The 27,425-nt window shown below is 50.5% G+C and overlaps 1 protein-coding gene across 1 annotated transcript; it reads left to right on the forward strand.

Moving 5' to 3' along the window:
• Positions 1–96: 96 nt before the first annotated feature.
• On the forward strand, positions 97–27,424 carry NEURL4 (neuralized E3 ubiquitin protein ligase 4; the record flags this gene model as incomplete). The annotated part of the gene is made up of 12 exons (XM_033084258.1): positions 97–321; positions 6,689–7,136; positions 8,565–8,624; positions 9,767–9,930; positions 12,706–12,817; positions 17,200–17,288; positions 18,931–19,003; positions 22,050–22,332; positions 23,743–23,924; positions 24,981–25,066; positions 25,157–25,319; positions 27,246–27,424. Coding segments are annotated over exons 1-12 (2,064 nt in total), but the record flags the coding sequence as incomplete, so codon positions are not given.
• Between the last annotated feature and the right edge of the window lies 1 nt (position 27,425).

Here is a 27,425-nt window from a genome sequence, read left to right on the forward strand (position 1 = left end):
TTAAACCCGACCTTCCCGCCGCCCCGCCGCCCGGCGCGGAGCGTCGCAAAAAACGTCGCGAAAGCGTCGCGGCGGCGGCGGGGCGGGCGCGGAGCGATGGCGGCGCCGGGGCCCGGCGGGGGCAGCTCGGGGGGAGCCTCGGGAGGAGCCCCCGGGCCGCCCCCGGAGCTTCACCCCCGCTGCGGGCGCCTCGTGTCGCTGTCGCAGGGCGGGCGCAGCGCGGCCCGGGCCCAGCCGGGCCAGGAGTTCAACCACGGGCTGGTGCTGAGCCGGGAGCCGCTGAGGCCCGGCCGCGTCTTCACCGTGCGCATCGATAGGAAGGTGAGAGAGGGGACTGGGAGGGACTGGGATGGGCTGGGATGGGCTGGGAGGGACTGGGAGGGACTGGGATGGGCTGGGGGGGTGTGGGTGGGGTGGGGAGAGGCTGGAGCGTGATGGGGAGATGGGACTGGGGTGGACTGGGATGGAACTGGGATGGACTGGGATGGAACTGGGATGGACTGGAAGAGAAGGGTTGGGGAGATGGAGGAGACTGGGAGAGGAGAGAGAGAGAAATGGAGGGGACTGGGATGGACTGGGATGGACTGGGATGGACTGGAAGGGAGCTGAGGGGGATTGGGATGGACTGGGAGGGGACTGGGATGGACTGGGAGAGAAGAATTGGAGAGATGGAGGGGACTGGGAGGGGACTGGGATGGACTGGGAGAGAAGAATTGGAGAGATGGAGGGAACTGGGATGGGCTTGGAGAAGAGATGGATGAAACTGGGAGAGAGAGAGAAATGGAGGGGACTGGGATGGACTGGGATGGACTGGGATGGACTGGGGGGTGTGAGTGGGGTGGGGAGAGGCTGGAGCGTGATGGGGAGATGGGACTGGGATGGACTGGGATGGACTGGGAGAAGAGATGGAGGGAACTGGGAGGAACTGGGAGAGGAGAGAGAGAAATGGAGGGGACTGGGATGGACTGGGATGGACTGGGAGGGACTGGGATGGACTGGGATGGACTGGGATGGACTGGGATGGACTGGGGGGGTGTGGGTGGGGTGGGGAGAGGCTGGAGTGTGCTGGGGAGATGGGACTGGGATGGACTGGGATGGAACTGGGATGGACTGGGATGGAACTGGGATGGACTGGAAGAGAAGGGTTGGGGAGATGGAGGGGACTGGGAGAGGAGAGAGAAAGAAATGGAGGGGACTGGGATGGACTGGGAGGGAGCTGAGGGAGACTGGGATGGACTGGGATGGACTGGGAGGCGGCTGAGGGGAACTGGGATGGACTGGGAGGGGACTGGGAGGGACTGGGATGGGACTGGGATGGGACTGGGAGGTGTGGGTGGGGTGGGGAGAGGCTGTAGCATGATGGGGAGATGGGACTGGGATGGACTGGGGTGGAACTGGGAAGGAACTGGGATGGACTGGGATGGACTGGGATGGACTGGGAGAGAACTGGGATGGACTCGGAGGGCGCTGAGGGGGACTGGGATGGACTGGGAGGGACTGGGATGGACTGGGAGGGACTGGGATGGACTGGGAGAGAAGAGTTGGAGAGATGGAGGGAACTGGGATGGAGTGGGAGAAGAGATGGATGGAACTGGGAGAGAGAGAGAAATGGAGGGGACTGGGATGGACTGGGATGGGCTGGGATGGACTGGGGGGTGTGAGTGGGGTGGGGAGAGGCTGGAGCGTGCTGGGGAGATGGGACTGGGATGGACTGGGAGGACTGGGATGGACTGGAAGTGACTGGGAGGGACTGGGAGGGACTGGGATGGACTGGGAGTGACTGGGAGGGACTGGGAGGACTGGGATGGACTGGGAGGACTGGGATGGACTAGGATGGACTGGGAGGGATTGGGATGGACTGGGAGTGACCGGGAGGGACTGGGAGGAACTGGGAGGAACTGGGAGTGACTGGAGCAGAGGATCTGAGGGTCCCCCGTCAGGACCCCCCAAACTCTTTTAACCCAATTTTAACCCCATTTAAACACAAACTTTTCTCAATTTTTATCCCATTTTTACCCAGTTCTACTCCAATTTGTTTTCTCTTTTTTCCTGATTTTATCCCATTTCTATCCCATTTTTTTCCCCGTTTTTTTCCCAATTTTTCCGTTTTTAGGTGAATTCCTGGAGCAGCTTCATCGAGGTGCAATCTCTGTCTCATGTGGGATCCCATAAATCCCATTTTCACCCCATTTTTACCCCATTTTAACCCAATTCTACCCCATTTAAACTAATTTTTATGCCTTTTTTTTGTGATTTTTTCCCATTTTTTACCTTTCCAAGGTGAATTCCTGGAGCGGCTCCATCGAGGTGGGGTCACCGCCCTGGACCCCGCCGAGCTGGATTTCCCCAGCACCTCAAACCCCGTTATATCTCAATTTTTATTCCCATTATATTCCATATTTTACCATTTTTTACCATTTTTCTCCATTCCCAGGTCAATTCCTGGAGTGGCTCCATCGAGGTCGGCGTCACTGCCCTGGACCCCGCCGAGCTGGATTTCCCCAGCACCCAGACCCCAATATATCCCATTTTTACCCCATTATTTCTCTTTTTTTTCCCATTTTTTCTCATTCCCAGGTGAATTCCTGGAGCGGCTCCATCGAGGTCGGCGTCACCGCCCTGGACCCTGCCGAACTGGATTTCCCCAGCACCTCAAACCCAAATTTACCATTTTTTTCTGTTTTTAGGTGAATTCCTGGAGCGGCTCCATCGAGGTTGGGGTCACCGCGCTGGACCCCGCCGAGCTGGATTTCCCCAGCACCCCAAACCCCATTATATCTCAATTTTTATTCCCATTATATCCCATTTTTTACCATTTTTTCCCATTTTTAGGTGAATTCCTGGAGCGGCTCCATCGAGGTCGGGGTCACCGCGCTGGACCCCGCCGAGCTGGATTTCCCCAGCACCCAAACCCCATTATATCCCATTTTTACCCCATTGTTTCTCATTTTTGTCTCATTTCTCCCCATTTTTAGGTGAATTCCTGGAGTGGCTCCATCGAGGTCGGGGTCACCGCGCTGGACCCCGCCGAGCTGGATTTCCCCAGCACCCCAATCCCCATTTCACCCCATTTTATGCCATTTTTATCTCATTTCTCCCCATTTCCAGGTGAATTCCTGGAGCGGCTCCATCGAGGTTGGCATCACAGCCCTGGACCCCGTTGAACTGGATTTCCCCAGCACCCCAAACCCCAATTTAACCTATTTTTAACTCATTTTCACCCCATTTTTTACCATTAAATCTCATTTTTAACTAGTTTTATTCCATATTTAGGTCAATTCCTGGAGCGGCTCCATCGAGGTTGGGGTCACCGCCCTGGACCCCGCCGAGCTGGATTTCCCCAGCACCCAAACCCCATTTTACCCCATTATATCCCGTTTTTAACTGATTTTATCTCATTTTTATCTTATGTTTAGCCATTTTTATTTCACTTTTCCCCATTTTTAGGTGAATTCCTGGTGCGGCTCCATCGAGGTTGGGGTCACAGCCCTGGACCTCGCCGAGCTGGATTTCCCCAGCACCCAAACCCCATTATATCTCATTTTTAACTCATTTTGTCTCATTTTTTCCCATTTTTCCCCATTTCTAGGTCAATTCCTGGAGCGGCTCCATTGAGGTCGGGGTCACCGCCCTGGACCTCGCCGAGCTGGATTTCCCCAACACCCCAAACCCCATTATATCTCGATTTTTATTCCCATTATATCCCATATTTTACCATTTTTTTCCCATTTCTCCCCATTTCCAGGTCAATTCCTGGAGCGGCTCCATCGAGGTTGGGGTCACCGCCCTGGACCCCGCCAAGCTGGATTTCCCCAGCACCCACACCCCATTATATGTCATTTTTAACTCAATTTTTACCTTTTTTTTTCCCATTTTTTGCTATTTTTAGGTCAATTCCTGGAGTGGCTCCATCGAGGTCGGCGTCACAGCCTTGGACCCCGCCGAGCTGGATTTCCCCAGCACCACAAACCCCATTATATCTCAATTTTAATTTTATTTTTTCCCCATTTCCAGGTTAACTCATGGAGTGGCTCCATCGAGGTCGGGGTCACCGCGCTGGACCCCGCCGAGCTGGATTTCCCCAGCACCCCAACCCCATTATATCCCATTTTTACCCCATTGTTTCTCATTTTTGTCTCATTTCTCCCCATTTTTAGGTGAATTCCTGGAGCGGCTCCATCGAGGTCGGCGTCACCGCGCTGGACCCCGCCGAGCTGGATTTCCCCAGCACCAAAACCCCGTTTTATGTCCTTATATCTCATTTTTATCTCACTTTTATCTCATTTTTATTTCATTTTTCCCCATTTCCAGGTGAATTCCTGGAGCGGCTCCATCGAGGTGGGATCACATCCCTGGACCCCGCCGAGCTGGATTTCCCCAGCACCCAGACCCCAATATATCCCATTTTTACCCCATTATTTCTCATTTTTATCTCATTTTCCTCCATTCCCAGGTGGATTCCTGGAGCGGCTCCATCGAGGTGGGATCACATCCCTGGACCCCGCCGAGCTGGATTTCCCCAGCACCCCAAACCCCATTTATGTCATTATATACCATTTTTTGCCGCTTTTCACCCTATTTTTTGCTATTTTTATTAATTTTTTTTGCCATTTCTAGGTGAATTCCTGGAGCGGCTCCATCGAGGTCGGCGTCACAGCCCTGGACCCCGCCGAGCTGGATTTCCCCAGCACCTCAAACCCCATTATATCTCAATTTTTATTCCCATTATATCCCATATTTTACCATTTTTTTCTGTTTTTAGGTGAACTCGTGGAGCGGCTCCATCGAGGTCGGGGTCACAGCCCTGGACCCTGCCGAGCTGGATTTCCCCAGCACCCAAACCCCATTTTTTACCATTATATCCCATTTTTAACTCATTTAATCTCATTTTTATCCTGTTTTTAGCCATTTTTATTTCACTTTTCCCCATTTTTAGGTCAATTTCTGCAGCGGCTCCATTGAGATTGGTGTCACAGCCCTGGACCCCGCCGAGCTGGATTTCCCCAGCACCCAAACCCATTTTATGTCCTTATATCTCATTTTAATCGCATTTTAATCTCATTTTTATCTCATTTTTCCCAATTTTTAGGTGAATTCCTGGAGCGGCTCCATCGAGGTCAGCGTCACAGCGCTGGACCCCGCCGAGCTGGATTTCCCCAGCACCACAAACCCCGTTATATCTCATTTTTAACTCATTTTTGACTCATTTTTAACTCAGTTTATCTCATATTTAGGTGAACTCGTGGAGCGGCTCCATCGAGGTCGGCGTCACCGCCCTGGACCCCGCTGAGCTGGATTTCCCCAGCACCCCAAACCCAAATTTCCCATTTTTTTCTGTTTTTAGGTCAATTCCTGGAGCGGCTCCATCGAGGTCGGTGTCACAGCCCTGGACCTCGCCGAGCTGGATTTCCCCAACACCCCAAACACCATTATATCTCAATTTTTATTCCCATTATATCCCATATTTTACCATTTTTTTCCCATTTCTCCCCATTTCCAGGTGAATTCCTGGAGCGGCTCCATCGAGGTGGGGTCACCGCCCTGGACCCCGCCGAGCTGGATTTCCCCAGCACCCCAAACCCCAATTTAACCTATTTTTAACTCATTTTCACCCCATTTTTTACCATTGTATTTTATTTTTGACTCGTTTTATTCCATATTTAGGTCAATTCCTGGAGCGGCTCCATCGAGGTCGGCGTCACTGCCCTGGACCCCGCCGAGCTGGATTTCCCCAGCACCCCAAACCCCATTATATCTCAATTTTTATTCCCATTATATCCCATATTTTATCATTTTTTTCTGTTTTTAGGTGAACTCGTGGAGCGGCTCCATCGAGGTCGGGGTCACAGCCCTGGACCCCGCCAAGCTGGATTTCCCCAGCACCCAAACCCCATTTTTTACCATTATATCCCATTTTTAACTCATTTAATCTCATTTTTATCCTGTTTTTAGCCATTTTTATTTCACTTTTCCCCATTTTTAGGTGAATTCCTGGAGCGGCTCCATCGAGGTCGGCGTCACCGCGCTGGACTCCGCCGAGCTGGATTTCCCCAGCACCCAAACCCCATTTTATGTCCTTATATCTCATTTTAATCTCGTTTTTATTTCATTTTCCTCCATTTCCAGGTGAATTCCTGGAGCGGCTCCATCGAGGTGGGCGTCACCGCCCTGGACCCTGCCGAGCTGGATTTCCCCAGCACCCAAACCCCAATTATATCTCATTTTAATTTTATTTTTTGCCATTTTTAGGTGAACTCGTGGAGCGGCTCCATCGAGGTCGGCGTCACCGCCCTGGACCCCACCGAGCTGGATTTCCCCAGCACCCAAACCCCGTTATATCCCATTTTTACCCCATTATTTCTCATTTTTATCTCATTTTCCTCCATTCCCAGGTGGATTCCTGGAGCGGCTCCATCGAGGTTGGGGTCACAGCCCTGGACCCCGCCGAGCTGGATTTCCCCAGCACCCCAAACCCCATTTTATGTCATTATATACCATTTTTTCCCATTATATTTGATTTTTAACTGGATTTATTCCATTTTTAGGTGAATTCCTGGAGCGGCTCCATCGAGGTGGGCGTCACCGCCCTGGACCCCGCCGAGCTGGATTTCCCCAGCACCCCAAACCCCATTTCACCCCATTTTTTACCATTATATCTGATTTTTTCCCCATTTTTTGCCATTTTTAGGTCAATTCCTGGAGTGGCTCCATCGAGGTGGGCGTCACCGCCCTGGACCCCGCCGAGCTGGATTTCCCCAGCAGCGCCACGGGTCTCCGCGGTGGTTCCTGGGTGGTGTCCGGCTGCTCGGTGCTGCGGGACGGGCGCTCCCTGCGCGAGGATTTCGGGCCGGACCTGGACGCGCTGGCCGAGGGCGACCGCGTGGGCGTGCAGGCCACGGCCGGGGGCGAGCTGCGCCTCTGGGTCAACGGCCGCGACTGGGGGGTGGCCGCGGCCGGGCTGCCCCCCCGGGTGTGGGCGGTGGTGGATCTGTACGGGAAATGCACCCAGGTCACCGTGGTGGCTCCCGAAGTGGCGCCCGTGGCTACTGGCATGGATGCGGCGGCTACCGAGAGCGGGGAGCTGCCGGCGGCGCTGCCCGGGATGGAGGAGGAGGGGAGCGAGAGCGGAGCGCTGGGTGAGGAGGGGTTTTGGGGGGAATTTGGGGGTTTTGGGGGGGGGTTTGGGGGAAAATTTGGGGGTTTGGGGGAATTTTGGGGGAAATTTGGGGGTTTGGGGGGGGTTTCGGGGGAAATTTGGGGGTTTGGGGGGGGTTTTGGGGGAAATTTGGGGGTTTGGGGGGGGTTTTGGGGGAAATTTGGGGGTTTGGGGGGAATTTTGGGGGAAATTTGGGGGTTTGGGGGGGGTTTTGGGGGAAATTTGGGGGTTTGGGGGGAATTTGGGGAAAATTTAGGGAAATTTAAGGAGAAATTTGGGGGTGGTTAGGGGAAATTTGGGGGTTTTAGGGAAATTTGGGGCGGTTCAGGGGGATTTTGGGGGGGGTTTAGGGGAAATTTGGGATTTGGGGGGAAATTTAGGGGTTTTAGGGAAAATTTGGGGGTTGGAGGGAAATATGGGGGGAAAATTGGGGGTTTTAGGGGAAATTTGGGGGGTTTGGGGAGATTTTAGGGGATTTTAGGGGGAATTTGGGGGTTTTAGGGAAATTTGGGGGGGCTCAGGGGGATTTTGGGGGTAAAATTGGGGATTTTAGGGAAATTTGGGGGGGATTTGGGGTGTTTGGGGGAAAATTTGGGAGTGTTGGGGGGATTTTGGGGGAAATTTGGGGGTTTGGGGGAGGTTTGGGGAAAATTTAGGGGGGTTTAGGGGGGAAAATTGGAGTTTTGGGGGGGGTTATGGGAAGTTTGGGGGAAATTTGGGAGTTGTAGGGGAAATTCGGGTTTTTTTGGGGAATTTGGGGAGGTGTTAGGGGGTTTTGGGGGGGGATTTTGGGGGAAATTTGGGGGTTTTAGGGGAATTTGGGGGGGTTTGGGGAGATTTTAGGGGATTTTAGGGGAAAATTTGGGGGTTTTAGGGGAATTTAGGGGGTAAAATCGGGGTTTAGGGGAAATTTGAGGGTTTTAGGGGGAGTTGGGAAATTTGGGGCTTTTAGGGGAAATTTGGGGGGAAAACTGGGGTTTTGGGGGGGGTTTAAGGGAAGTTTGGGGTTGAATTTGGGGGTTTTAGGGAAAATTCGGGAGGAAATTTGGGGATTTTAGGGCAACTTAAGGGAAATTTGGGGGTGGTCAGGGGAAATTCGGGGGTTTTAGGGAAATTTGGGGGGGATTTTAGGGAAATTTGGGGGGGTTGGGGGAAATTTGGGGGGAAATTTGGGGGTTTTAGAGGAAATTTGGGGGATGTAGGGGATTTTTAGGGGAAATTTGTGTGTTTTAGGTGAAATGTGGGAGGTTTGGGGGGGATTGAGGTGGTGGAGGAGGGGGTTTGGGATCTGGGGGTTATTTGGGGACACCTGTGTCACTCACTGGTGTCACTGGTGTCCCCCACCGGTGTCACTGGTCTCACTGGTGTCCCCTCCCCCCCCCCAGCGCTGCCCCCCGCCCCCCCCCCCGCGCCCCCCCCCAGCCCCGCCCGGACAAATTCCCCGACAGCCTGGAGCCACCAGGGGGCGGTAAGTGCTCTGACCACGCCCCTTTATGCAAATGAATAACCATATATGGAGATGTGGGCGTGACACTAATCACAAACCACACCCCTTTATGCAAATGAATGCCCATGCATGGGGGTTGTGGGTGTGTCTAACAGTACAGAGCCATGCCCCTTTATGCTAATGAGTTTCACATATATGGAGATGAGGGTGTGGCACTCAGCAAACCACTCCCCTTTATGCAAATGAATGCACATACATGGGAATTGTGGGTGTGTCAATCAGTATAGAGCCACACCCCTTTATGCAAATGAGCTTTGCATATATGGGAATTGTGGGTGTGTCAATCAGTATAGAGCCACACCCCTTTATGCAAATGAGCTTCAGATATATGAGGATTGTGGGGTGGCAGTCAACAAGCCATGCCCCTTTATGCAAATGAACAAACATATTGGGATTGTGGGTGTGGTATCAAACCACGCCCCTTTATGCAAATGAGCCTCACATATATGGGGGTGGTGGGTGTGGCAATCTGCACGAACCACACCCCTTTATGCAAATGATCATGTAGGGATTGTGGTCATGGCAATCAGTACAAGCCACACCCCTTTATGCAAATACATGCATATATGGTATTATGGGTGTGGCAGTTGGAACAAACCACGCCCCTTTATGCAAACTAACAAACATGAGGATTGTGGGCATCTAAACCAGCAGACCACACCCTTTTATGCAAATGAGCTTCACATATATGGGTATTGTGGGTGTGGTAATCAGCCCAAACCACACCCCTTTATGCAAATTAACAAACATGTGGGAATTGTGGGTGTGCCAATCAGCAGAAACCACACCCCTTTTATGCAAATGAGCTTCACATATATGGGGTTGGGGTGGCAATCAGTAAGCCACACCCCTTTATGGAAATGAACACACATATAAGGGGAATGTGGGTGTGTCACTCAGCAAGCCACACCCCTTTATGCAAATGAACAAACATATGGAGATTGTGGGTGTGGTACTCTGCACAAGCCACGCCCCATTATGCAAATGAACACACATATATGGGGATTGTGGGTATGACAATCACAAACCACGCCCCTTTATGCCATTTTTTTGCCTCTTCTCCCCAAATTTCCCCAAATTTTGCCTTTTTCTCCCCATTTCAGCCCCGTCCCTGACCAACGAGGCGCTGCTGTTCCACGAGAAGTGCGGGGCCCTCATCAAACTCAGCAACGGGCACAAAACGGCCGAGAGGCGGCGGCCGCTGGACGAGTTCAACAACGGCGTGGTGCTCACCAACAGGCCCCTGAGGGACGGGGAAATGTTCGAGGTTTGGGCAAAATTGGGTGATTTTGGGGAATTTTGGTGAATTTTAGATTTTTTGGGATTTTTTTTGAATTTTTTAGGGGAGTTTTTAGGGGGTTTTTTGGGGTGGTTTTTGGGGTTGGTGGCCGCTGGACGAATTCAACAACGGTGTGGCGCTCACAAAGAGGTCCCTGAGGGACAGGGAAATGTTCGAGGTTTGGAACATTTTGGGTGATTTGGGGCATTTTTGATAAGTTTTCAATTTTTTGAGAATTTTTTTGGATTTTTTTAAGGGGTTTTTAGTGGGTTTTTTGGGGCGGTTTTTGGGGGGATTTCTGGAGGCAGCGGCCACTGGACGAGATCAATGCCAGCGTGGTGCTCACAAAGAGGTCCCTGAGGGACGGGGAAATGTTTGAGGTTTGGAACATTTTGGGTGATTTTGGACATTTTTGGTGATTTTTAGATTTTTTAGGATTTTTTTTTTATTTTTTGGGGGGATTTTTGGAGGGTTTTTTGGGGTGGTATTTGGGGTTGGCGGCCAATGGACGACTTCAACACCAGTGTGGTGCTCACAAAAAGGCCCCTGAGGAATTTGGAGATGCTCGAGGTTTGGAACATTTTGGGTGATTTTGGGCATTTTTGATAAGTTTTCAATTTTTTGAGAATTTTTTTGGATTTTTTGGAGGGATTTTTGGAGGGTTTTTTGGGGTGGTTTTTGGAGTTGGCGGCCAATGGACGACTTCAACACCAGCATGGTGCTCACTAACAGGCCCCTGAGGGACAGGGAAATGTTCGAGGTTTGGACAAAATTGGGTGATTTAGGGCATTTTTGGTGATTCTTGGATTTTTTGGGAATTTTTTTGGATTTTTTGGGGGGATTTTTGGGGGGTTTTTTGAAGTGGTTTTTGGGGTTGGTGGCTGTTGGATGAATTCAACACCCGCGTGGTGCTCACCAACAGGCCCCTGAGGGATGGGGAAATGTTCGAGGTTTGGGCAAAATTGGGTGATTTTGGGGAATTTTGGTAAATTTTAGATTTTTTGGGATTTTTTTTGAATTTTTTAGGGGAGTTTTTAGGGGTTTTTTTGGGGTGGTTTTTGGGGTTGGTGGCCGCTGGATGAATTCAACAATGGTGTGGTGCTCATAAAGGGGCCCCTGAGGGACAGGGAAATGTTCAAGGTTTGGGCAAAACTGGTTGATTTGGAGCGTTTTTGATAAGTTTTCAATTTTTTGAGAATTTTTTTGAATTTTTTGGGGGAATTTTTAGGGGTTTTTTTGGGGTGGTTTTTGGGGTCGGTGGCCGCTGGACGACTTCAACACCAGCATGGTGCTCACTAACAGGCCCCTGAGGGACAGGGAAATGTTCGAGGTTTGGGCAAAAATGGGTGATTTTGGGAAATTTTGGTGATTTTTAGATTTTTTGGGAGTTTTTTTGAATTTTTTAGGGGAGTTTTTAGGGGTTTTTTTGGGGTGGTTTTTGGGGTTGGTGGCCGCTGGACGAATTCAACAACGATGTGGTGCTCACAAAGAGGTCCCTGAGGGACAGGGAAATGTTCGAGGTTTGGAACATTTTGGGTGATTTGGGGCATTTTTGATAAGTTTTCAATTTTTTGAGAATTTTTTTGGATTTTTTTAAGGGGTTTTTAGTGGGTTTTTTGGGGCGGTTTTTGGGGGGATTTCTGGAGGCAGCGACCGCTGGATGAGATCGACACCAGCGTGGTGCTCACAAAGAGGTCCCTGAGGGACGGGGAAATGTTCAAGGTTTGGAACATTTTGGGTGATTTGAGGCATTTTTGATAAGTTTTCAATTTTTTGAGAATTTTTTTGCATTTTTTTAAGGGGTTTTTTAGTGGGTTTTTTGGGGCGGTTTTTGGGGGGATTTCTGGAGGCAGCGACCGCTGGACGAGATCGACGCCAGCGTGGTGCTCACAAAGAGGCCTCTGAGGGACGGGGAAATGTTCGAGGTTTGGAACATTTTGGGTGATTTGGGGCATTTTTGATAAGTTTTCGATTTTTTGAGAATTTTTTTTTAGTTTTTGGGGGGGATTTTTAGGGGTTTTTTTGGGGTGGTTTTTGGGGGTTTCTGGAGGCGGCAGCCGCTGGACGAGATCAACACCAGCGTGGTGCTCACAAAGAGGCCTCTGAGGGACAGGGAAATGTTTGAGGTTTGGGCAAAATTGGGTGATTTGGAGAATTTTTGATAAGTTTTCAATTTTTTGGGAATTTTTTTTAATTTTTGGGGGGGATTTTTGGAAGTTTTTTTGGAGTGGTTTTTGGGGTTGGTGGCTGCTCGACGAGTTGAACAACGGCGTGGTGCTCACCAACAGAGCCCTGAGGGACAGGGAGGTGTTCGAGGTTTGGGCAAAATTGGGTGATTTGGGGCATTTTTGATAAGTTTTAAATTTTTTGAGAATTTTTTTGGATTTTTTTAAGGGGTTTTTAGTGGGTTTTTTGGGGGTTTGTGGAGGCAGCAGCCACTGGACAAGTTCAACACCAGTGTGGCGCTCGTAAAGGGGCCCCTGAGGGATGGGGAAATGTTGGAGGTTTGGAACATTTTGGGTGATTTGGAGCATTTTTGATAAGTTTTCAATTTTTTGAGGATTATTTTGCATTTTTTGGGGGGATTTTTGGAGGATTTTTTGGGGTGGTTTTGGGGGACGGCAACTGCTGATGAGGGTTTTTTGGTTTGGGTTTTTTTTTGTTGTTACTGTTATTTTTTGGGTGTTTGTTGGGTGGTTTTTGGGGGTTTTTTTGGGGTTTTTTTTGTTTTTTGGGGTTCCCTGACCCCCTTTGCCGCCCCAGATCCGCATTGACAAACTGGTGGACAAATGGTCGGGGTCCATCGAGATCGGGGTCACCGCCCACAACCCCAACAGCCTGGAGTACCCGGCCACCATGACCAACCTGCGCTCAGGTGAGCCCCAAAAAACCTGAGAAAAATCCTAAAAAACACCTGGGAAAAATCCCAAAAATCCTGGGGAAAAATCCTGAAAATTCTGGGAAAAAAAATCCCCAAAATCCTGGGGGGAAATCAGCAAAAATCCCCCCAAAAATCCCAAAAACGTATCCAGCCACCGTGATCAACCTGCGCTCAGGTGAGCCCAAAAAATAAAAAAAAATCCCTAAAAACACCTGGGAAAAATCCCAAAAATCCTGGGGAAAAAATCCCCAAAATCCTGGGGGGAAATCAGCAAAAATCCCCCCAAAAATCCCAAAACCGTACCCAGCCACCATGACCAACCTGCGCTCAGGTGAGCCCCAAAAACCCCGAAAAACACCTGGGAAAAATCCTAAAAATCACCTGGGAAAAATCCCAAAAATCCTGGGGAAAAAATCCCCAAAATCCTGGGAAAAATCCTGAAAAATCTGGGGAAAAAAATCCCCAAAATCCTGGGGGAAATCAGCAAAAATCCCCCCCAAAAATCCCAAAATCCACTTGGAGTACCCGGCCACCATGACCAACCTGTGCTCAGGTGAGCCCCAAAAAACCTGAGAAAAATCCTAAAAAACACCTGGGAAAAATCCCAAAAATCCTGAGGAAAATCCCTAAAAATAGCTGTGGGAAATCAGCAAAAATCCCCCCAAAAATCCCAAAAATCAACCTGGAGTACCCGGCCACCATGACCAACCTGCGCTCAGGTGAGCCCCAAAAATCCCAAAATACACCTGGGAAAAATCCCAAAAATCCTGGGGAAAAATTCTGAAAATTCTGGGGAAAAAAATCCCCAAAATCCTGGGGGAAATCAGCAAAAATCCCCCCAAAAAATCCCAAAAAACCAGCCTGGAGTACCCGGCCAGCATGACCAACCTGCGCTCAGGTGAGCCCCAAAAAATCCCAAAAAACACCTGGGAAAAATCCCCAAAATCCTGGGAAAATCCCTAAAAACAGCTGGGGGGAAATCAGCAAAAATCCTGGGAAAAATCCCAAAAGTCTTGGGGAAAATCCCAAAAAGCACCTGGGGGAAATCAGCAAAGATCCCAGAAAAAATCCTGGAAAACACTTGGAGAAAGTCACCAAAATTCTGGGGAAAAATCCCAGAAATCCTGGGAAAAATCCCCAAAAGCACCTGGGGGAAATCACCAAAATCCTGGGGAAAAATCTTAAAAATCCTGGGAAAAATCCAAAAAAACGTCTGGGGGAAATCAGTAAAGATTCCCCAAAAAAATCCCAAAAACACCTGGGGAAATCACCAAAATCCTGGGGAAAAATCCTAAAAATCTTGGGAGAAATCCTGAAAATTCTGGGGAAAATCCCTAAAAACAGCTGGGGGGAAATCAGCAAAAATCCCCCCAAAAAATCCCAAAATCCACCTGGAGGAAATCATCAAAATCCTGGGAAAAATCCCAAAAAATTCTGGGAAAAATCCCAAAAAACCCCTGGGGGAAATCAGCAAAAATCCCCTCAAAAGTCCCAGAAATCCCAAAAAGCACCTGGGGAAAATCCCAGAAATCCTGGGGAAAATCCCAAAAACCACCTGGGGGAAATCAGCAAAAATCCTGAGAAAAATCCCAAAAACCACCTGGAGAAAGTCACCAAACTCCTGGGGAAAAATCCCAGAAATCTTGGGAAAAATCCCAAAAAACACCTGGAGGAAATCATCAAAATCCTGGGAAAAATCCCAGAAAATCTTGGGGAAAATCCCAAAAACCACCTGGAGAAAGACACCAAAATCCTGGGGAAAAATCTCAAAAACCCTGGGGAAAATCAGCAAAAATCTCCTCAAAAATCCCAGAAATCCCAAAAAACACCTGGGGAAAATCCCAAAAATTCCAGGAAAAATAAAAAAAAACACCTGGGGGAAATCAGCAAAAATCCCCCCAAAAAATCCCAAAAACAACCTGGAGAAAGTCACCAAACTCCTGGGGAAAAATCCCAGAAATCTTGGGAAAAATCCCAAAAAACACCTGGGGGAAATCATCAAAATCCTGGGAAAAAATCCTAAAAATCCTGGGGAAAATCCCAAAAACCACTGGAGAAAGTCACCAAAATACTGGGGAAAAATCTCAAAAACCCTGGGGAAAATCAGCAAAAATCCCCTCAAAAATCCCAGAAATCCCAAAAAACACCTGGGGAAAATCCCAAAAATTCCAGGAAAAATAAAAAAAAACACCTGGGGGAAATCAGCAAAAATCCCCCCAAAAAATCCCAAAAACAACCTGGAGAAAGTCACCAAAATCCTGGGGAAAAATCCCAGAAATCTTGGGAAAAATCCCAAAAAACACCTGGGGGAAATCACCAAAATCCTGGGGAAAAATCCTAAAAATCTTGGGAGAAATCCTGAAAATTCTGGGGAAAATCCCTAAAAACAGCTGGGGGGAATCAGCAAAAATCCTCCCAAAAAATCCCAAAATCCACCTGGATGAAATCATCAAAATCCTGGGAAAAATCCCAAAAAATTCTGGGAAAAATCCCAAAAAACGTCTGGGGGGAATCAGCAAAAATCCCCTCAAAAATTCCCAGAAATCCCAAAAAACACCTGGGAAAAAATCCCCAAAATTCTTGGAAAAATCCCAAAAAACATCTGGGGGAAATCAGAAAATTACTGGAAAAAAAATTCCCAAAAATCCTGGAGAAATCACCAAAAAAATCCTGGAGAAAAAAAAATCTCAATCATCCCAAAATCTCCAAAAAATGCCCCAAAAAAATGAAAAAAACTCCCAAAAATCTCCGGAAAATGCCCCAAAATTTTGGGAAAAATCAAAAAAACGCCCCAAAATTTTTAGGAAATAACTTAAAATTTCCAGAAAATTCCCCAGAAATTTGGGGAAACTCCCAGAACATCCCAAAAATGCCCCAAAATTTTGGAAAAAATCCCAAAATTTCCAGAAATTACCACAAAAAGATTGAAAAAATCTCTGTAAAGTGCCCCAAAATTTTGGTTAAAATCCAAAAAATGCCCCAAAATTTTTGGGAAAACTCCCAAAGTTTCCAGAAAATTCCCCAGAAATTTGGAGAAACTCCCAGAACATCCCGAAAATGCCCCAAAATTTTGGGAAAAGTCCCAAAATTTCGACAAAAAATTGAAAAAACCTCCCAAAATCTTCGCAAAAAGCCCCCAAAATTCGCAAAAAATCCCAAAAATGCCCCAAATTTTTTTGGAAAACTCCTAAAATTTCCAGAAAGTTCCTCAGGAATTTGGAGAAACTCAGAATTTCCCAAAAATGCCCCCAAAATCCCAAAATTTCAACAAAAAAATTGAAAAAAACCCCCCAAAATCTCTGCAAAAAACCCCAAAAATTCGCAAAAACTCCCAAAAATGCCCCAAATTTTTTTGGAAAACTCCTAAAATTTCCAGAAAGTTCCTCAGGAATTTGGAGAAACTCCCAGAACATCCCAAAAATGCCCCAAAATTTTGGGAAAATTCCCAAAATTTCCAGAAATTGCCACCAAAAAAAAGAAAAAATCTCCGTAAAATGCCCCAAAAATTTGTTAAAAGTGCCAAAAATGCCCCAAAATTTTGGGGAAAACTCCTAAAATTTCCAGAAAATTCCCCAGAAATTTGGAGAAACTCCCAGAACATCCCAAAAATGCCCCAAAAATTTGGGAAAATTCCCAAAGTTCCCAAAAAATGCCACAAAAAAAAGAAAAAATCTCCGTAAAATGCCCCAAAAATTTGTTAAAAGTGCCAAAAATGCCCCAAAATTTTTGGGAAAACTCCCAAAGTTTCCAGAAAATTCCCCAGAAATTTGGAGAAACTCCCAGAACATCCCGAAAATGCCCCAAAATTTTGGGAAAAGTCCCAAAATTTCGACAAAAAATTGAAAAAACCTCCCAAAATCTTCGCAAAAAGCCCCCAAAATTCGCAAAAAATCCCAAAAATGCCCCAAATTTTTTTGGAAAACTCCTAAAATTTCCAGAAAGTTCCTCAGGAATTTGGAGAAACTCAGAATTTCCCAAAAATGCCCCCAAAATCCCAAAGTTTCAACAAAAAAATTGAAAAAAACCTCCCGAAATCTCTGCAAAAAACCCCAAAAATTCGCAAAAACTCCCAAAAATGCCCCAAATTTTTTTGGAAAACTCCTCAAATTTCCAGAAAATTCCCCAGAATTTTGGAGAAACTCCCAGAACATCCCAAAAATACCACAGGATTTTGGGAAAATGCCCAAAATTTCCAGAAATTGCCACAAAAAAACTGAAAAAAATCCTAAAATCTCCGCAAAAAGCCCCAAAAATTCGCGAAAAATCCCAAAAATACCCCAAAATTTTTGGGGAAAAATCCCAAAATTTCCATAAAACCCCCCAATTTTTTTGGAAACTCCCAAAACCTGAGGGAATTTCCCCAAATTTGTGCCCAGGGACCATCATGATGAGCGGCTGCGGGATCCTGACCAACGGCAAAGGGACGCGCCGGGAGTACTGCGAGTTCAGCCTGGACGAGCTGCAGGTGACCCCAAAAACCCCCAAAATCCACCCAGAATTCACCCTTGGGACCTCCAGAATCTGCTCCAGGCACCCCAAAATTGGGGGGACCCCAGGACACCCCAAAATCCCAAAAAATCCCAAAAAAACCCAAAAAAATTTGCTGACGTTGCAGAAATTTGGATTATTTTCGTAATTATTTTTTTTCTGTTTGGGCTCCAAAATTTCCCCAAATTCACCCAAAATCCACCCAGAATGCACCCAGGGCACCCCCAGAATCTGCTCTGGGCACCCCAAAATTGGGGGGACCCCAGGGCACCCCAAAATCCCAAAAAATTTTAAAAAACCCCAAAAAAAAACCACACAAAAATTTGCTGACGTTGCAGAAATTTGTATTATTTTTCTTCATTAATTTTTTGGTTTTGAACCTTAAAATCCACCCAAAATCCACCCAGGGCACCCCCAGAATCTGCTCCTGGCACCCCAAATTTGAGGGAGCCCCAGGACACCCCAAAATCCCAAAATTTCGCCCCAAAAATTTGCTGACGTTGCAGAAATTTAGATTATTTTAGTAATTATTTTTTTCTTTTTGGGCCCCAAAAAACCCCAAAATCCACCCAGAATCCACCCAGGGCACCCCCAGAATCTGCTCCAGGCACCCCAAAATTGGGGGGACCCCAGGACACCCCAAAATCCCAAAAAACCCCAAAAAAACACGCAAAAATTTGCTGATGTTGCAGAAATTTGGATTATTTTCCTTCATTAATTTTTTGGTTTTGAGCCCTAAAATCCACCCAGAATCCACCCAGGGCACCCCCAGAATCTGCTCTGGGCATCCCAAATTTGGGGGGACCCCAGGACACCCCAAAATCCAAAAAAATCCCAAAAAAATCCCCCAAAAACCAAAAAAACCCCGCAAAAATTTGCTGACGTTGCAGAAATTTGGATTATTTTCTTTCATTAATTTTTTGGTTTTGAGCCCCAAAATCCACCCAAAATCCACCCAGGGCACCCCCAAAATCTGCTCTGGGCACCCCAAATTTGGGGGGACCCCAGGACACCCCAAAATCCCCCAAAAAAACCCCAAAAATTTGCTGACGTTGCAGAAATTTGGATTATTTCTTCATAATTTTTTTTTTTTATTTGGGCCTCAAAATTTCCCCAAATTCACCCCAAAATCCACCCAGAATTCACCCAGGGCACCCCCAGAATCTGCTCTGGGCACCCCAAAATTGGGGGAGACCCCAGGACACCCCAAAATCCCCAAAAATCCCAAAAAAATCCCCAAAAATCCACGCAAAAATTTGCTGACATTGCAGAAATCTGGGTTATTTTCTTAATTTTTTTTTTCTTTTTGAGCCCCCAAAAAACCCAAAATCCACCCAAAATCCACCCAGGGCACCCCCAAAATCTGCACTGGGCTCCCCAAATTTGGGGGGACCCCAGGACACCCCAAAATCCCAAAATTTCCCCCCAAAAATTTGCTGACGTTGCAGAAATCGGGATAATTCTTTCCTCCAAATTTTTCATTTTCAACCCCAAAATTCCCCCAAATTCACCCCAAAATCTGCCCTTGGGATCCCCAAAATTTGCTCCTGGCACCCCAGAATTGGGGTGGATTTTTGGGGTGAATTTGGGCGGTTTTGGGGTCGTTTTTCCCCCCACAGGAGGGCGACCACATCGGGCTGACCAGGAAGGCAAACAACGCCCTGCATTTCTACATCAATGGTGTGGATCAAGGTGAGCCCCAAAAAAACCAAAAAAACCCCAAAATCCACCCCAAAATCCACCCCAAAATTCCTGCACTTCTACATCAACGGTGTGGATCAAGGTGAGCCAAAAAAAATCCCAAAAAAACCAAAATCCACCCCAAAATCCACCCCAAAATCCATCCCAAAATCAATCCCAAAATCCATCTCAAAATTCCTGCACTTCTACATCAACGGTGTGGATCAAGGTGAGCCAAAAAAATCCCAAAAAACCCAAAATTCACCCCAAAATCCATCCCAAAATCAGCCCCAAAATCCACCCCAAAATCCAGCACTTCTACATCAATGGTGTGGATCAAGGTGAGCCCCAAAAACCCCAAAAAAATCAAAATTGGTCCCAAAATCCACCCCAAAATCAATCCTAAAATCCATCCCAAAAATCCTGAGCTTCTACATCAACGGTGTGGATCAAGGTGAGCCAAAAAACATCCCAAAAAACCAAAATCCACCCCAAATTACCCCAAAACCACCCAAAAATCCACCTGAAAACTGATCCCAAGAACCCAAAATCCACCCCAAAAACCCCAAAAAACCCAAAATTGATCCCAAAATCCACCCCAAAATCCATCCCAAAATTCCTGCACTACTACATCAATGATGTGGATCAAGGTGAGCCCCAAAAATTCCCAAAAAACCCAAAATTGATCCCAAAATCCACCCCAAAATCCATCTCAAAATTCCTGCACTTCTACATCAATGGTGTGGATCAAGGTGAGCCCAAAAAAACCCCAAAAAACCAAAAACTGACCCCAAAATCCACCCCAAAATCCATCCCAAAATTCCTGAGCTTCTACATCAATGGTGTGGATCATGGTGAGCCAAAAAAAATCCCAAAAAAACCAAAATTGATCCTAAAATCCACCCCAAAATCCATCCCAAAATCACCTCAAAACCACCCAAAAATCCACCCCAAATCCCAAAATCCATCCCAAAATCCATCCCAAGATTCCTGCACTTCTACATCAACGGTGTGGATCAAGGTGAGCCCTAAAAAATCCTAAAAACCAAAAATTGATCCCAAAATCCATCCCAAAATTTCTGCACTTCTACATCAATGGTGTGGATCAAGGTGAGCCCCAAAAAACCCAAAAAAACCAAAATTGATCCCAAAATCACCCCCAAAATCCATCCTAAAAATCCTGCATTTCTACATTAATGGTGAGGACCAAGGTGAGCCCCAAAAAAACCAAAAATTGATCCCAAAATCCACCCAAAAATCAGCTCAAAACCACCCAAAAATCCACCTCAAAACTGACCCCAAAAACCCAAAATCCATCCCAAAATTCCTGCATTTCTACATCAACGGTGTGGACCAAGGTGAGCCCCAAAAAATCCCAAAAAACCCAAAACTGATCTCAAAATCCACCCCAAAATCCATCCCAAAATTTCTGCACTTCTACATCAATGGTGTGGATCAAGGTGAGTCAAAAAAATCCCGAAAAAACCAAAATTGGTCCCAAAATCCACCCCAAAATCACCTCAAAAGCACCCAAAAATCCACCCCAAAAACCCCAAAATCCACCCCAAAATCCATCCAAAAATTCCTGAGTTTCTATATCAATGGTGTGGATCAAGGTGAGCCCCAAAAAATCCCAAAAATCCAAAATTGATCCCAAAACTGATCCCAAAAAATCCCCAAATCACCCCAAAATCAGCTCAAAACCACCCAAAAATCCACCACAAAAACCCCAAAATCCACCCCAAAATCCACCCCAAAATTCCTGCATTTCTACATCAACGGTGTGGATCAAGGTGAGCCCCAAAAATTCCCAAAAAACCCAAAATTGATCCTAAAATCCACCCCAAAATCAGCCCCAAAATCCGTCCCAAAAACCTCCAAAAAACCAAAAGTGACCCCAAAATCAGCCCCAAAATCAGCCCCAAAACTGTCCCTGCCATGGGATGTCCCCAGTGCCACCAGTGCCATGTCCCCAGTGCCACCACCGCCATGTCCCAATGTCCCCAGTGCCACCACCTCCCTGTCCCCAGTGCCACCACCGCCATGTCCCCATGTCCTGTCCCCAGTGCCACCACCTCCCTGTCGCCAGTGCCACCATTGCCATGTCCCCATGTCCCCGGTGCCACCACCGCCATGTCCTCAATGCCACCACTGCCATGTCCCCAACTCCATGTCCCCAGTGCCACGATCCCCATGTCTCCATGTCCCCATGTCCCCAGTGCCACCACTGCCCTGTCCCCAGTGCCACCATTGCCACGTCCTCAATGCCACCACTGCCCTGTCCCCATGTCCCCATGTCCCCAGTGCCATTCCTGCCGTGTCCCCATGTCCCCATATCCCCATGTCCCCCTGTCCCCAGTGCCATCATCCCCATGTCCCCAGTGTCACCTCCCTGTCCCCTCAGGAGTGGCCACCACGCTGACCCCGCAGTAGGTGTATGGCGTCGTTGACCTGTACAGGATGTCCCCATGTCCCCAATGCCACCACCTCCATGTCCCCAGTGCCAGCACTGCCATGTCCCCATGTTCCCAGTGCCATGTCCCCAGTGTCACCACCATGTCCCCATGTCCCCCCAGGAGTGGCCACCACGCTGACCCCGCAGCAGGTGTACGGTGTCGTTGACCTTTATGGCATGGCCCCATGTCCCCATGTCCCCAGTGCCACCTCCATGTCCCCAGTGCCACCATCCCCATGTCCCCAGTGCCACCACTGCCATGTCCCCATGTCCCATGTCCCTGTGTCCCCCCAGGAGTGGCCACCACGCTGACCCCGCAGCAGGTGTACGGTGTCGTTGACCTTTATGGCATGGCCCCATGTCCCCATGTCCCCAGTGCCACCTCCATGTCCCCAGTGCCACCATCCCCATGTCCCCAGTGCCACCACTGCCATGTCCCCATGTCCCATGTCCCTGTGTCCCCCCAGGAGTGGCCACCACGCCGACCCCGCAGCAGGTCTATGGCGTCGTTGACCTTTATGGCATGGCCCCATGTCCCCATGTCTCTGTGTCCCCATGTCCCCATGTCCCTGTGTCCCCAGTGTCACCCCCATGTCCCCCCAGGAGTGGCCACCACGCTGACCCCGCAGCAGGTCTATGGCGTCGTTGACCTGTACGGCATGGCGGTCAAGGTGACCATCGTGCACAACCACAACCACAGCGACCGCCTGCGCCGCAACAACGCCATCCTGCGCGCCCTGTCCCCCGAGGGGACGCTGGGGACACCGCGCCGGCCACCCCCGGCCACCGCCACCAACCCCGCCCCGCCCCCGCGGCTGCTCTTCCACCCCAACTGCGGCCAGAAGGCGGCCGTGGTCAACGAGGGCCGGACGGCGCTGCGGCCGCAGTGAGTGACCATGGGGACAGTGGGGACATCAGGGGGGTTGGGGACATCAGGGGGAATTGGGGACATTGGGGACATCAGGGAAGTTGGGGACATCAGGGGGATTGGGGACATTGGGGACATTGGGGTCATTGGGGACATTGGGGACATCAGGGGGATTGGGGACATCGGGGTCAATGAGGGCTGGACGGCGCTGCGGCCGCAGTGAGTGACCAGTGGGGACAGTGGGGACATTGGGGATATTGGGGAGACATTGGGGGGACATTGGGGACATCAGGGGGGTTGGGGACATCAGCGGGTTTGGGGACATCGGGGTCAACGAGGACCGGACAGCTGCAGTGAGTGACCATGGGGACATTGGGGATAGTGGGGACATCAGGAGGGTTGGGGACATTGGGGACATTGGGGTCAATGAGGGCCAGACGGTGCTGTGGCCGCAGTGAGTGACCATGGGTGTTGGGGACATTGGGGACATCAGGGGACATTGAGGACATTGGAGTCAATGAGGATGGATGGCACTGCGGCCACAGTGAGTGACCATGGGGGCACTGGGGACGTTGGGGACACTGGGGACATTGGGGGGACATTGGGGACATTGCAGAGATTGGGGACATTGAGGACATTGGGGACATTGGGGTCAACGAGGGCCGGATGGCGCTGTGGCCACAGTGAGTGACCGCGGGGGTTGGGGACAGTGGGGACATCAGGGACCCCAATTGCTGGGGGACATTATTGCTGTCCCCAATGTCCCCATGCTGTCCCCATGTCACTGTCACAGTGCCACGGATGACTTTAACCACAGCGTGGTGCCCTAGGGGACAACGAGCTGTGCCTGTGTCACTGCAGTGTCACTGTCCCTGTGTCACTGTGTCACTATGTCACTGTCACTGTGTCACTGTCCCTGTGTCCCTGTGTCCCTGTGTCACTGTCACTGATGTCCCCAATGTCCCCAAGTGCCACAGATGACTTTAACCACGGCGTGGTGCTGAGCGCGCGGCCCCTCGGGGACAACGAGCTGTGCTTGTGTCACTACAGTGTCACTGTGTCACTGTCCCTGTGTCACTGTGTCACTGATGTCCCCAATGTCCCCATGTCACTGTCACAGTGCCACAGATGACTTTAACCACGGCATGGTGCTGAGCGCGCGGCCCCTCGGGGACAACGAGCTGTGCCTGTGTCACTGCAGTGTCACTGTGTCACTGTGTCACTGTGTCACTGTCCCTGTGTCACTGTGTCACTGTCCCCATGGTGACACTGATGTCCCCAATGTCCCCAGTGCCACGGATGACTTTAACCACGGCGTGGTGCTGAGCGCGCGGCCCCTCGGGGACAACGAGCTGTGCTTGTGTCACTACAGTGTCACTGTGTCACTGTGTCACTGATGTCCCCAATGTCCCCATGTCATTGTCACAGTGCCACGGATGACTTTAACCACGGCGTGGTGCTGAGCGCGCGGCCCCTCGGGGACAACGAGCTGTTCCAGGTGCGGCTGGACAAGATGGTGGACAAGTGGGCGGGGTCCATCGAGATCGGCGTCACCACCCACAACCCGGCCTACCTGCAGCTGCCATCAACCATGACCAACCTGCGCTCAGGTGTGTCACCTGTGTGTCACCTGTGTCACCTGTGTCACCTGTGTCATCAGTGTCACCCCAGTGTCACCATCCCAACACCACCATGACCAACTTGTGCTCAGATGAGTCCCCAGTGTCCCCCAGGTGACATCCCTGTGTCCCTGAGGTGGCATCCCTGTGTCCCCACGTTCCCCAGGTGACATCCCCACATCCATGAACTGCCACCCCCATTGTCCCCCATGTCCCCAATCCCCTGGATGTCCCCAGTGTCCTCAATCCCTGAATGTCCCCCAGTGTCCCCAGTCCCCTGGCTGTCCCCAATGTCCTGGATGTCCCCAATCCGCTGGATGTCCCCCAGTGTCCCCAATCCCCTGGATGTCCCAGATGTCCCCAATATCCCCAATGTCTCCAGTGTCCCCAGTCCTCTGGACGTCCCCACTGTCCTCAATGTCCCCAACATCCCCAATCCCCTGGATGTCCCCAATCCCTGGATGTCCCCAATGTCCCCAATGTCCCCAATGTCCTGGATGTCCTCAAACCCCAAATGTCCTCAATCCCTGAATGTCCCCCAGTGTCCCCAGTCCCCTGGCTGTCCCCAATGTCCTGGATGTCCCCAATCCCCTGGATGTCCCTAATGTCCCCATTGTCCCCAATGTCTCCCAATGTCCTACATGTCCCAAATCCCCCTGGTGTCCTCAATCCCCTGAATGTCCCCAATGTCCTCAATGTCCTCAATGTTCCCAATCCTCTGGATGTCCCCAATCCCCTGGATGTCCCCAGTCCCCTGACTGTCCCCAATGTCCTGGATGTCCCCAATCTTCTGGCTGTCCCCAATCTCCTGGATGTCCCCAATGTCCCCAATGTCCTCAATCCCCCCAACGTCCTCAATCCCTGAATGTCCCCCAGTGTCTCCAATCCCCTGGATGTCCCCAATGTCCCGAATGTCCCCAATCCCCCAGATGTCCCCAACATCCCCAATCCCCTGGATGTCCCCAATCCCCTGAATGTCCCCAATCTCCTGAATATCCCCAATGTCCTGGATGTCCCCAACGTCCCCAACGTCCCCACCACCCCCAGGCACGTGGATGATGACCGGCAACGGCGTCATGCACAACGGCACCACCGTGCTGGACGAGTACGGCCACAACCTCGACCGCCTCAAGGTGGGGACAAACGGGGACAGGGCGGGGACGGCGCGGGGACGCGGAGGGTGGCCCCGCCCCCGGTGACACCGCTGTCCCCCCGGGGGACAGGCGGGGGACACGGTGGGGGTGGTGCGCAGGGACGACGGGACGCTGCACTTCTTCGTCAACGGAGCCCCCCAGGGCCCTGCGGCCTGGAACGTCCCCCCCAACGTCTACGCCGTGGTGGATCTGTACGGGCAGGCGGCGCAGGCCACCATCGTGGAGGAGGGAGGTGGGTGACACCTCTGGGGACACTGGGGACATCCAGGGGATTGGGGACAGATCAGGATCTGTACGGGCAGGCGGCACAGGCCACCATCGTGGAGGAGGGAGGTGGGTGACAGCAGGGACATCCAGGGGATTGGGGACATCCAGGGGATTGGGGACAGATCAGGATCTGTACGGGCAGGCGGCACAGGCCACCATCGTGGAGGAGGGAGGTGGGTGACAGCAGGGACATCCAGGGGATTGGGGACATCCAGGGGATTGGGGACATTGCGGGGATTGGGGACAGTAGGGGGATTGAGGACGTTGGGGACATTGGGGACATTGAGGGGACATTGGGGACATCCAGGGGATTGGGGACACTGGGGGACATTGGGGGCACTGGGGGGATTTGGGGCATTGAGGGCGTTGGGGACATTGGAGGGATTGGGGACATTGGAGGTCATTGGGGGGATTGGGGACATTGAGGTGACTGGCGACATTGGTGACACCGGGGGACTGGGGACATCTAGGGGATTGGGGACATTGGGGACATCAAGGACATTGGGGGGATTTGAGACAATGGGGACATTAGAGACACTGAAGGGATTTGGGGACATTGAGGTGATTGGCGACATTGGGGACATCTAGGGGATTGGGGACACTGGGGACACCAGGGGGACTGGGGACATTGGGGACAGGTCAGAGTCTGTACGGGCAGGCAGCGCAGGCCACCATCGTCGAGGAGGGAGGTGGGTGACACCTCTGGGGACATTGGGGACATTGGGGATATCCAGGGGATTGGGGACATTGAGGGCGTTGGGGACAATGGCAACATTGGGGACATTGGGGACAGGTCAGAGTCTGTACGGGCAGGCTGCGCAGGCCACCATCGTGGAGGAGGGAGGTGGGTGACAATGAGGACACTGGGGACATCCAGGGGATTGGGGACATTGAGGACATTGGGGACATTGGGCGGATTTGGGGCAATGGGGACATTGGGGACACTGGGGACATTGAGGACATCGGGGACATTCAGGGGATTTGGGACATTGAGGATATCCAGGGGATTGGGGACACTGCGGGAATTGGGGACATTGGGGACATTGAGGTGACTGGCAACATTGGGGACATCTAGGGGATTGGGGGCATCAGGGACACTGGGGACATTGGGGACATTGGGGACAGGTCAGGATCTGTATGGGCAGGCACCGCAGGCCACCATCGTGGAGGAGGGAGGTGGGTGACAGCGGGGACACTGGGGACATTGGGGACATTGGGGATATCCAGGGGATTTGGGACATTGGGGACATCCAGGGGATTGGGGGGATTGGGGACATTGGGGGGATTGGGGACATTGAGGGCATTGGGGACACTGGGGGGATTTGGGACATTGGGGTATTTGGGACATTGAGGATACCCAGGGGATTTGGGACAGTGCGGGAATTGGGGACACTGGGGACATCCAGGGGATTGGGGACATTGGGGACATCAAGGACATTGGGGTCATTGAGGGGACATTGAGGGGATTGGGGACATTGGGGACACTGGGGACATTTGAAGACATTGGGGACATTGAGAGGATTTTGGTCTCTGAGGACATTGGGGTAATAGGATTGGGGACATTTGGGGACAACGGGAACATTGGGGACATTGAGGGGATTGGGGACATTGAGGGGACATTGAGGGAATTTTGGATCTTGAGGGCATTGGGGACATTGGGGACATTGGGGACATTGAGAGGATTGGGGTCACTAGGAACACATCCCAAGTTTGGTGACATCTTTGGGGACATTTGGTGACACTGAAAACATTGATGACATCACTGGGGACATCGAGGACGTCTTTGGGGACACTGGGGACACTGGGGGGATTCAGGGACATCTTTGGGGACATTTTTGGGGACACTGTGGCCATCCCCTCCATCCCCACGCCGCCGTGTCGGTGTCCCCAGAGGTGGCGGCGCTGTCGGGGGACGGCTCCGAGGGTGACAGCGCCGGGGACAGCCCCGACAGCGCCACCCCGGGGACGTCCCCGAGCGACCTGCGCTTCCACCGGCTGCACGGCGCCAACGCCGTCATCACCAACGGCGGCCGCACCGCGCTGCGCCAGAACTGCCGATCGGAGTTCAACG

Source organism: Catharus ustulatus, chromosome 37 (assembly GCF_009819885.2).
Source record: "Catharus ustulatus isolate bCatUst1 chromosome 37, bCatUst1.pri.v2, whole genome shotgun sequence".
Taxonomy (NCBI): domain Eukaryota; kingdom Metazoa; phylum Chordata; class Aves; order Passeriformes; family Turdidae; genus Catharus; species Catharus ustulatus.